At 38.5% G+C, this 12614-nt stretch overlaps 1 protein-coding gene and 1 pseudogene across 1 annotated transcript in view; one reads left to right on the top strand and one right to left on the bottom strand.

The window, feature by feature from the left end:
- The window catches only part of SLC9C1 (solute carrier family 9 member C1), a 111959-nt gene extending 99546 nt beyond the window's left edge, over positions 1–12413 (bottom strand). Inside the window, exons 1-3 of the mRNA XM_037056747.1 lie at positions 12263–12413; positions 11048–11148; positions 1988–2116 (exon numbers count right to left, since the gene is read on the bottom strand). Of these exons, the coding sequence (XP_036912642.1) occupies positions 1988–2116; positions 11048–11148; positions 12263–12413 (381 nt within the window). The remainder of the gene's footprint in view (positions 1–1987; positions 2117–11047; positions 11149–12262) is intronic.
- Positions 7289–9325, top strand: LOC118993833 (Y-box-binding protein 1-like; annotated as a pseudogene).
- Positions 12414–12614: the final 201 nt, after the last annotated feature.

Here is a 12614-nt window from a genome sequence, read left to right as displayed (position 1 = left end):
TTTTAAAATAAATAAACCATTGACATGTAATATACAGCATGGTGGCTATAGTTAACACTGCCATGTTGTATATTTGAATGTTAATTAGATTTATTTCAATGGTCTTTTAAAAATATATACAAATATCAAATAATTATGTTGTATACCTAAAACTAATATAATGTTACATGTCAATTATCTCAATTAAAAATAATAAAATAAAAAAGAGTAATTGTAAGACTTTCATAATAATCTTGGAAAATGCCCGTATTGCCTTCTGACTATTTAGCGGTTTCACCCATACAGACACACTCATACAAAACGAACTGGGGAATGAGCACTGGACTAATTCAGAAGGCCCGGGTGCAGGTGCTAGTGCTGGGTGATTTTGGTTAAGTCACTTGATTACACATCACTAACCCAGTCTTAGAAGTAGCAGAACCATAATAGAGTGCTTATGTGGTGTTACTGAGAGGGGGTCTCCTGTGGATAAAGCTTCATGACAGCACCAGGATGGTGAAAGAAAATCAAGGCCCTATAGATCAGATACTTCTACTTCTGTAGATCAGGGTGCATGAGTTCTCATTTTGAAGGTTTTGGTGGTCAGGACTATTTTATTACTGACTCCTATTTGAAGAAACAAACTAAAATGAGGCTCTGTGACAAGAAAATCGCAAGTCAGGAGGCCCAAATCCTTGTTCTTCCACCATGTAGCTGTTGTTGATACCTCAGTAAATCACATGGTTTATTGGCTGCAAAAGCGGCTGTAGTAATTCTGCTTCCTGAAGTCACACCATTGGGTTGTTATACCCCACTCTGACTTTGGGTCAGTCACTCTGACTAAAAGCAGTAAGAGCAAACATGATGCAAAGAGAAGCTTAGAAAACACTGGCAGATTTGAGCTTTCCCTCTCCTGCTGTTGTTTGAGACTGTATTACCAAGTGAAGAAGCCCGAAATAACCTATCCAAGGTGTACAACCAGCAGGCTGCCAGTAGCCCAGGATGGCTGTGAATGTGGCCCAACACAAAATCATAAATTTACTTAAAACATTATGAGATGTTTTTTTGTGATTCTGTTGTGCAGTGTATTTAATGTGTGGCCCAAGACAACTCTTCTTTCAGTGTGGTGGAGAGCTGCCAAAAGGTTGGACACCTTTGTTAGATGATGAGGTATATGTGTCCCAGTGACCCTATTGCCTAAAGCTAACATTAACAGTACCAACCAGCAGACACAGGAGCTGGGCCTTCTAGCCATCTAGCTCAGCCTGCTGCTTCAGCTGACCTCCAGAGGTGAAGAGACTCAGGATACAGCTTGGCAGAGATCACCAGAACCAGCTCAAACTACTTTTATATCTCTATTCTTTTCAATTACATTATTTGGTCATTTGTCTAACCTCCATTTTTCTGGACTCTGTTCAAGTGTATTGTACATTTTTTTAACAGTTTCACTTCTGATGTTTTGCTTACTTTGAAAGTAATTCACCTCTGCTTAAGATCTGAAGTATTTTTCCTGGAGGTGTTTATTTGATGAGGTCAAAATCTCACATGATTAGAAAAAATCATATTATTTTATAAATGAGAGTTATAGTTGTTTCTGTAAATATTCTTCTCTGTATTTCCCTTCCACATGTGGGTGTGGGAAGTTTTAGAAGGTGAGTATTCAAAATGAACTTTATAAATAATTTTTTGTAATGGACCCAATATATTTTATAACAGCTCACTTATAGCATGTCAGAGTTAAGATTATAACTGAAATTAAGTTCTACCACTCATATTTTCAGAATTACTTTTTTCCTGCAAAACTTTTCCCTGAGTCTTCAATATACTAGACATACGCCAAGATATGGTTTATTCACTAAAATATAAAGTTGAATTACTTTTCCCACACCTCATACTTATTTTCATCTTCTTTATTTTCTAATTTGAGCAAAATCTTAAAAAATGTCAACATGGATAAAATGTAGTGGTTCATGAGTGAATGGTATTATTGAAAAAGAATACTTTTTACCTGCCAAAATAGCTTGTGGAGCATGTAAACATCCATATCAAATGCAACATTAAAAATAATTACTGGCGTAAATAAATCAAAATAAAGATTTTGATCCATCCATTGTATGGTATCTGAATATTTTTGGACCTAATGATATAAAAATATGTCATTTTCTCATTTATCCATACTTGTATTAGCATAAAGCACATGCTAGACACTCTTACCTGTAGCAAAAGAGAAAAGTATCATCATAACATAGTAAGTGCTAACCGTTTTAACTCTGACTTTTATAATTTTCCATCAAATTATCACCACATACAGTAGAAAGATAATGTATATATCTACATTCATTTTATTTTTTAACAAAAATACAAAATAAATAGGAAGTATATCACATGGGCACTGGAGAATATCTAGGAGATTTTCCGGCATAGAAGAGCTGATTCTATGCATATAGGAGCTGATTCTCCATGGTCTCTTGTGCTCCCTGTCTTGTGAGTAGAGGCACTGATTACTTTTCTTCCAGACTACCTTTTCAAAAACACTTGAATGACTAACAATTTTTTGTTGATTTATTTTTTTTAGAAAGAATATTTTACCTTTTGTGTATGGTGAAGTTGGTGATCAAGTTTCATTTTTTTGCACATAGCTGTCCAGATCTCTCAACACCATTTGTTGAAGAGGCCTTTTTTACTCCATTTTATGCTTCTTCCCATTTTGTCAAATATTGATGATAGACTTGAGCTTATTTCTGGGCTCTCTAATCTATTCCATTGGTGTAGATGACTGTTCTTATGCCACTACCAGGCTTTTTGATTACAGTGGCCTTGTAATACAGTTTGATATCAGGTATTGTGATCCCTTCTACTTTGTTCCTTCTCAAAATTACTGCAGCTATTCAGGGTCATTTATGGTTCCATATAAATTTCTGAAATGTTTGTTCTATATCTGTGAAATATGTCGTCGATACTTTACCAGGGACTGTGTTGAATCTATAAATTGTTTCAGTATCCATCAGAGACATGCAAGGGAAAACCACAATGAGATACCACTTCACACCAGTCAGAATGGCCATCATAAACACAGCAACAAACAAGTGTGGAGAGGTTGTGAAGAAAAGGGAACCCCAGTGCACTGTTGGTGGGATTGCAGACTGGTGCAACCACTGTGGAAAACAGTATGGAATTTCCTCAGAAAACTAAAGATGGATCTGTCTTTTGACCTGGCAATTCCTCTGCTGAGATTATATCCTAAAAAACCCTGAAACACCAATCTGAAAGAACCTATGCACCCCAGCGTTCATAGTAGCACAATTTACAATAGCCAAGTGCTGGAAGCAACCTGAGTGCCCAGAAGTAAATGAATGGATCAAAAATCTATGGTATATTTACATAATAGAATTCTATGCTGCAGAAAGAAAAACAGAGCTCCTATCCTTTGCAACAGCATGGATGGAATTGGAGAGCATTATATTAAATGAAATAAGCTAGGCAGTGAGGGACAAATACCATATAATCTCATTTTTAAGTGGTACCTGATCAAGAAAAACAAACAAGCAAGCAAAATAGAACCAGAGATATTGAAATTAAGAGCAATCTGACAGTAACCAGAAGGGATATGTGAGGGGATAATGGGGAGGGAAGGGGAGATGGGTTTTCAGGAACAACTATAAAGGACACATGGACAAAACCAAGGGGGGGTGGAAGCAGGGGAGGGAGGTGGCGATGCCTTAGGTGTGTGTGGGGGGAGTGGAGGGGGAATGCAGACAACTGTACTTAAACAATAAAATAATTTTTTTTAAAAAAGAATATTTTACCTGATATAGACATGTATATTTTGATTACAAAACTATAAGTGTACACAGTGAGAAATTTGTAAAATATGGAAAAATACAAAGCAGGAANGATGGGTTTTCAGGAACAACTATAAAGGACACATGGACAAAACCAAGGGGGGGTGGAAGCAGGGGAGGGAGGTGGCGATGCCTTAGGTGTGTGTGGGGGGAGTGGAGGGGGAATGCAGACAACTGTACTTAAACAATAAAATAATTTTTTTAAAAAAAGAATATTTTACCTGATATAGACATGTATATTTTGATTACAAAACTATAAGTGTACACAGTGAGAAATTTGTAAGATATGGAAAAATACAAAGTAGGAAATAAAAATGATCCCATAAGCAAAAATTACCACCATGTTTTTCATTTTCTTCTGTTTATATATATACATTCAGAAACTTGTCTATAATAAATGCAAAATTAGTATAATAATATTCTTTATTTTAAAATTATATTTGTGATTTTCAATTATACCTTATTGTTTATACTATTATGGTCGTCCCAATTATTTCCTCTTTGCCCCCATCCACTCAAACCCTCCCCACACCCTCAGGCAATCCCCACACTGTTGTCTATGTCCAGAGGTCAAGCACTTATGTTCTATGGCTACTCTATTTCTTGTGCTGTACTTTATTTCCCCGTGACTATTTTGAAACTACCAATTTCTACTTCTTAATTCCTTTACCTTTTTCACCCATCCTCCACTATCCCTCTTTCCTTCAACAATCATCAAAATGTTCTCTGTATCCTTCTTTTCCAATTCTGCTTGTTTATTTTGTTTTTTAGATTCAAAAGTTGATAAGTATGTATTTGTTGCCGTTTTACTGTACATAGTTTTTATCTTCTTTTTCTCCTTCTTAAAAAAGATCCTTTAACATTTCATATAATATTGGTTTGGTGGTGATGAACTCCCTTTGCTTTTTCTTGTCTGGGGAGCTCTTTATCTGTCCTTTGATTCTAAATAACAGCTTTGCTGGGTAATCTTGGTTGTTGGGCCTTTCTTTTCATCACTGAATATTTCTTGCCAATTCTTTCTAGCCTACAATGATTCTTTTGAGCAATTAGCTGATAGTCTTATGGGAGCTCCCTTGTAGGTAACTAACTGCTTTTCTCTTGCTACTTTTAAGATTATCTCTTTGTATTAGCCTTTTAATTATGATATGTCTTGGAGTGGACCTCTTTGGGTTCATCTTGTTTGAAACTCTCTGTACTTCCTGGACTTGTATATCTATTGTCTTCACCAAGTCAGGGAAGTTTTCTGTCATTCTTTTTCAAATAGATTTCCAATTTCTAACTCTTTCTCTTCTGCTTCTGGCATTCCCATGATGCAAATGTTGGTATGCTTGAAGTTGTCCCAGAGGCTGCTTACACTATGAAGATAGTTTTTTGCTTATGTTCCAAATCACTGATTTGATTCTCAGCTTCATCCAATCTACTGTTGACTCCCTGCCAATTATTCTTTGTTTCAATTAGTGTATCCTTCATTTCTGACTGGATCTTTTTTATGCTGTTGATGTCCTCATTAAGTTCCTTGAGCATCCGTATAACCAGTGTTTTAAACTCTGCATCTGATAGATTGCTTATCTGTATTTTGTTTAGTTCTTTTTCTGGAGTTTTGAACTGATTTTTCATTTAGGCCATGATTCATTGACTTCTCATTTTGGAATGCTCCCTGTGATTGTTTCTNGCTTATGTTCCAAATCACTGATTTGATTCTCAGCTTCATCCAATCTACTGTTGACTCCCTGCCAATTATTCTTTGTTTCAATTAGTGTATCCTTCATTTCTGACTGGATCTTTTTTATGTTGTTGATGTCCTCACTAAGTTCCTTGAGCATCCGTATAACCAGTGTTTTAAACTCTGCATCTGATAGATTGCTTATCTGTATTTTGTTTAGTTCTTTTTCTGGAGTTTTGATCTGATTTTTCATTTAGGCCATGATTCATTGACTTCTCATTTTGGCAGGCTCCCTGTGATTGTTTCTATGTGTTAGGTAGAGCTACTACATCTCCCAAGCTTGGTAGAGTGGCTTGATGTAGTAGGTGTTCTGTAGGGTTCAGTGGCATAGCTTCCCATATCACCCAAGCTGGGTACTCCAGGTGCACCCACTGTGGACTGTATACACCCTCTCATTGTACCTGAGTCTTAATTGCTGTTGGCATATCCAAGGTCAGCAACCACCTGTGTTCTGTCCTGGGTCACACAACAGAAGATACAAAATGATCTGCAGATAACTGCAACTTGTGCTTGGCTTTGATGTGCCCAGGTGAGGCCAAACTGTGAAACAAGGTCAGCTGCTGCTAGTGCCAGGCCTCATGCCACTTAGCAAGGGGGTTCACTGAAGCCAGATGCTTCTTGTCTGAATTTAGGAAAATCTGAAGCATGCACCAAGATAAGCCATTTGTGTGTAAAAGCCACCAGAAACAGCTTGAGTGGGCCTGAAAGTTCATTGCAGCAGGGCCTCAGGAAATCATTATGGTGGGACCAACAGTGTGAGCCAGGTTGATGCAGTCTCAGATATGGTACCTTCCTGCCAGTTCTGTGGGGGAAGGGCTGAGAAAAGAAACAATGGACTCTGCTAGCACTTATGTCTGGGAGAAAGCTGACCCCCAGTTCTCACCCTGGTGCCAAACAACTCAGTTCTTCCTCATATATCTCTGATGCCTTTTAACCTGCTTTCCTGGCACTGGAGCCCACAGCTATCAAGTCTGAGTAAGTCCGTTCACGGGCTCTTTAAAAGAAACTGCCTGGGATTCTAGCAGTTTCTGTCTTCCACAGTCTCAATCCCTGCTGGTTTTTACAGCCAGAGGTTATGAAGACTTCTCCTCCTGCCACTGGAAACATGGGCTGAGGGGCCTGGTGTGTGGTGGGACCCCTCACTCCTGAAATATCCTTTTCGATTTTTACCTACCACACATGGGTGTGGGACCAGCTCATTCCATGTGTCCACCCCTCCTTCCAGTCTTGATGTTGTTTCTTATTTAATTCTGTAGTTGTAAGACTTCCATTCAGCTCAGTTTCTGACAGTCCTGAATGATGGTTGTTCTATAGTTTAGTTGTAATTTTTATGTGGCTGTGCAAGGAGGTGCGCCGTGTTTACATAAGTCGCCATCTTGACTGGAAGTCAAATGACTAACAACTTTAGAAGATGGAGCAAGCGTTTCTTTCTAGTACAAGGGGCATATTTACTATGTAGTCCATTGTGGTAAAGATGACATCTCCCTCCCTCTCCCTGGACAAGCAGGCAGATGAGTTAACTGTGCATCATAAAATATTCAAGTTCTCTAAGCTCATGTTTCATCTCCTGTAATCCAATCCATTGTGCATGCAGGTTTTGTCTGGCCCTCTTAGCTTCTCTTTGTGGGAACTGGGACTCACTGAACAAGCACAAGAAAATGCTGATACTCTGGCTTCTATTTTTGTGATGAGTGATAAAGTCCTTTTTAACTGGCCCAGGAGTTGCATGGATTTTGTCAAGACCATGAAACTGTGGCAGGCTAGAGTATTAGCTTGCACTTAGAGTAAAACTGTAGACCCTTCACAATTTTTGACACATGGTTCCTTTCCTTAAAGAATTATTGACAAATAGTAAAGTTTATAGAAGTATTTAGAACTGAATTCAATCCATAGTGAAAGCAGAGAGCAGAGCCCAGAGAGTCCTGCTCAGCCCCACTGCCAGCCTAGTGACCATCACACCTCAAGAGGAGCCTCAGCTGCTGGCAGCCAGCCACAGTCACCATCAGGGCAACCATAAGCAGTGAGATTGAGACCCAGCAGCAGCATGATCCCCCCTCCACCTCCTCCTGCAACCTCAGTACTGAGACACCAAGCCCAGAACTACGGACAGCAGCAGCCCAGTCTGGGCAGTGGAAACAAGAAGGTCATCACAATGGAGGTTTTGGGAACAGTAAAGTGGTTCGATGTAAGAAACAGATGTCTTCACCAACAGGAATGGCACTAAGGAAGATGTATTTGTACGCCAGACTGCCATAAAGAAGAATAACCCTAAGAAGTACCTTCACAGTGTAAGAGATGGAGAGACTGTGGAGTTTGATGTTGTTGAAGGAAAAAAGGGCACAGAGGCAGAAAATGTCACAGGCCCCAGTGGAGTTCCAGTGCGAGGCAGTAAATATGCAACTGACTATAACCCTGACAGGCACTGTCCATATTGCAGGGGTCCTCCACGCACTTGCCAGCAGAATTACCAGAATGGTGAGAGTGGGGGAAAGAAGGAGGGAGTGGAGAGTGCTCCCAAAAGCCAGGCCCAGCAGCACTGTTCCTACTGCAGGTGATGGTTCCCACTTTACCACATTCAGAGACCCTTTGGGTGTAGACCACAATATTCCTGTAATGGGGAATGAACACACCATACTTATATACAGCTACCCATATTAATGTAACTAAATATTAAACCCAGCTTGTTACTCTAACCTGATTTTTCTCTCAAAGCTAGTTTTATATGTTAAAAGTTTCTAAGTATACGTTACTAGAAGCAACAGGTTCAGCTCCTGAGTGAACCTAAGAAACAGTCTGACCTCAGAGTCCCTCCAACTCAAAAGGACGCTGACCATACAGATCCATATTGGGACCAACAAGGATACTGCTCGCATGTCCACAACTCCACCCCCTGCTGCTTTCCCTCTCTTCCCTTCTCTTAAAAACCTCTGCCTACGCCAAGATATTAAATTGTAAATCTCCCAGCTAGTAATCAAAGTTATATCAACCCAGATTTCAGTTCTCTTTCAAGCTTTAAGATATGCTGGCCAGGTACCACAAGTGCCCCCTGGAGGGAGGAATGCTAACGCACATAGACAGAGAAACCAGATGAAGGGAGTGGGCTGGGCAAGAAGCTACTTGAATCCCCTTTCAGTGTCCCCTCTCCTCACTCCCAAGGGAAACAGCATGCCCACATTCCCCCTGGGAAGTCTCCCCGCTCTTGAACTCTCACCAACTCCCTATAAGAATCACCGGCTTGACCAGAGAGGTGATATGGGTGTTTGAGCACAAGTCCTCCATCTTACAAATTGTCAGCAATTGGAATAGACTTCTTTCCTTCTCTTCAGCACCTGTCTCCCAAATTTGGCTTTCAAGGTGACAGGCAGTCCAGATCTGGGTACAAGTCAGTTTCCCAGGTTCATTCTAACCTTCCTGTGCAAGGCGAAGTGATAGAGGGTTTTGCCAGGACCATGAAACTGTGGCCATGAAATTTCTCCTGCACAACCAGAGTGAAGGAGAACGAGGCAGACCAGTGAGACAGAACATATGTCGAGGCTACAGACCATGATTCCCCAGGAGCCTTCCTCACCAAAGAAAGCCCAGGACATAAATGAAAAAATGAGGAAAATCAAGTGGATGAGACCCAAAGTTAGCAGCCACCTCCACAGTCTGTATTACTATAACTTCAGCTGATACAGGTGCCCAGAAAACCCCAAACCACAAATGGCAAAGAAGCAAAAACAGCCCATCCACCAGCTAAGAATCCTTCCCTTTGGAGGCTGAACAGGGTGGGGCTGAGTAAACAAATGGCTGGCTTACCATCTCTACCATCATCTGCTTTAGTCATCTACTACAAGGAAATGATATGAAATTTCAGCAATAAGAAACAAACAAAAGGTTAGAGATGAAATCCTTAAGTGCTTGCTTTTTGTCTGTTGACCAGATAACTAGAACTATCTGCATTACCTCTGCAGCATGGGTTTTTTATTATTTTTACCTAAAACTGTCACTTTTTGATAATGACAAAGATGTTTTTTCACCACTTCTTAATTTTATTGTATTTTTCCCAACACCATTTATGCCCCCATGCCCTCTTCCACCTCCACCCAATACCCTGCCCCCTGCAATCACCACACTGTTTGTTGTCCATGAGTTTTCTCTTTTTTCCTTTTTTTTTTGATCCTTCCACTCCATCCCCCCCACCCCCTAAAACTTGATTTTTCTCAGTACACTCTTACAGGTTTTTTAATTGCTTCATATCAGATCTGGCCAAGTTGAGATTTTAAGAACCTCATTTTTAATTTATAATCAAAGTTTACAACTTGATTGTTTCAAAAAAGTCAACAAACTGTAAGCACCTTTTAAAAGCTTTAGATCTTTGTCAAAAATAATTTTCATTGTTTTTGTACCAAAATCATATAGTTATAAAACCTGTTCATGACAAATAAAGTAGTAATCTGCTTTTGTTCTTACATATCTATATATATACATATATATGTGTATGTGTGCACATATATATATATATATATATATATATATATATATATAAACCCATTTATATCACTGGTTAAGTTTGGGAAAGCCAATCATTTTCACACACATTCTTATTCATATTCTGGCTGACTGGAGTAGGTGTGGGCAGAATATGACCCCCCTGAGCCAAATCTGGCTCAGTGCCTGTTTTTGTACATAAAGTCTTATTGGAACACGGTCATTGCCAATTAACTTATATATTGCCTATGGCTGCTTTTAAACTACCGTAGCAGGGTTCAGTAATTGTGACTGACATTGGGTGGCTTACATAATCTAAAATATTTACTATATTTACTTTTACAGAAAAAAATTTGCCACCAACCCTGGGGTTAGAGGACTATTGTATCAGTACTGCATTCTCTATCCCTTATAGTAAATACATTCCCTCTCCTCTACCTGTCTCCACCTCTTCCCATCTATTTAGTAATACTAGAACTGCCTTGATTATCACCATAGTTTGCCTTGCTCCTCACTTCCAATGCCAGATACAAGATTCAGTTGATATTTTTTGATATATTCTAAGTCAGACACACGTACAGACTAACCTCTATTCTAATTGGAACCCCATGAAACATTCCCAACTGCAGCAATAGATTGGTTCAATGTCAGAATTCTCTTGCTACCAGAGTCTTGTGCCAGCAGTTCTAAGCCTTTCTGGACTTTGATCTCGTGAACAAATTCTTGTCTAAGCTTTGAATTCTGCTAAAATCACTCATTAGCCACTCATACTCTCAGTAGCTGCATGTGTACTCATTCTGAATTGCCCACCTAGATTCAGACCTAGGCTTTGCTGTTCGACTGTGTTTAGCTGGATTTCAGCTCTTTCACACATGATTCCTTTTTATACCCACATCTGATATCATCCAGATCCTAAACATCTGTCAAATGGCAGAACAGTGAAGAAGCAAGTATTTTTACAAATTTTAAAGCCATGTTTGTATTTATATGAATCTTAGCTATAGTACAAAATATTCATATTTACTATACACACCTTGTATGATGTAAAACTCAATACTTCAAAACTACATCCAATTAGAAATAATATCACAGGGAGTGGAATTGGAAAGTCTTTCAAGTGTAGGTTCAAAAATGCTGCAAAAAATGTCTTTATTAAAAAGCAGTGAAATGGTACATTTTAAGAACTTTAATTTGATATGATTTCTTAATACTGAGGAAATACTGTCCCACTACTCACTTCCTATAAATCCTGTATTCGAAACCCTCCTTCACAGTTAAGCATATACGTCAATGTAATTGTTAATCCACTAGATTCCTGCTTGACTTGTTTGTTCTATAAAGTATCTCTTTAGAATTGTTAATAAATTTGCTAGCAATCACTGGTTCTTGGGTTACTACTAAAATATTTATAGCAGTTTTGCACATGCTATAAGTTGAGTACTTTGTTTAGCAATCCTGCAGGGAGAAGTTAATAAGTAAACTTTAATAAAATCTCCTGGCTGATGCCCAAGGTAACAATGAGGAACTAGCTACAATAATTTTCCCAATGAGAAAAACCAGCTACCTATTACTAGTTAGCTAATACACATAAGAAAACCTGAATATTTAACTTTGTCTAGTGCAATAGACAATATCAATACATTTTCTTCAGCTTAATGTTTTCTGCTTCTTTTTAATACAATTACTAGACAGGTGAAAAAAATGAAAAAAACATGCCTTCTTTTTGTTTCTACAGTGTACTTTTCTTCTCATAAGAGCTGGGAATAATTTATGTTTTGTACAAAACCAATGAGACAACCTGTCAAGTGGTTAAAAAACGACTGAACCATTCAGAAGGCCGGTCACTTTGAAAATTCCTTGTCCAAGGGGAGAAAGTGGTGGGACAGCTGACTTTAAAATGCAAATGAAACTGTAGTTTATGGTAATGCTGATAACAAAAAAAATCTCCCAACCCTTCCTGCTTATCTGTTTCAATTCTTCCCTTCATTTACATTTTTCCATAACCTAGCAAGTTAGAAGGTATGAATATTTTGAACCTAGTAGAGGTAAAGAATATGAATTAGATTTTACATGTTTCTTCTCAGAGGTCAGATTATTGTTGGATTCATTTAATTGAAAGTCTTGGAATAAAAGTATGAATTTAGGAACAAAATTCTAATTTCTTATTATTGCTACTTAGAGAAAATCAGTATGGTGACACCTTCAAAGTAAATCCATAGAATAAGCTAAAATAAAGAGTTACACCTACCTCCAATAGTGCAGATCAAAGGTATTATTAAGATGATTTCAGGGAGGTCGTCAGGATACTGAATAAACTTATTCCTGAGAAATTCCACCCATGTGCCAGCAAATCCTTTGTTAGCATAAGTGAAATTGTAAATATTGGAATCCAAAGTCATTCTGCTGTTTCTTATAAACCACCTGAATCCAACTCTTAGGACGTTCTGAAAAATGCACCTAAGATCAAAGGAAAGTAAGACTTGCCTACTTGGTGGTCTTCTAATGCTATTATTTAAAAAGGAAAAGAAAAGCCGTATTTCGCCTTAATTATTTCTAGTAATATCTTAGGATCTTCAAAATCAAGGGTGCCTCCCCTTCCT

This window comes from Sturnira hondurensis, unplaced genomic scaffold, assembly GCF_014824575.4.
Source record: "Sturnira hondurensis isolate 20B ecotype Veracruz unplaced genomic scaffold, ASM1482457v3 Scaffold0000880, whole genome shotgun sequence".
NCBI lineage: Eukaryota > Metazoa > Chordata > Mammalia > Chiroptera > Phyllostomidae > Sturnira > Sturnira hondurensis.
The sequence above is the reverse complement of the archived record's forward strand: the minus strand, read 5'-3'. Positions and strand labels throughout refer to the sequence as shown.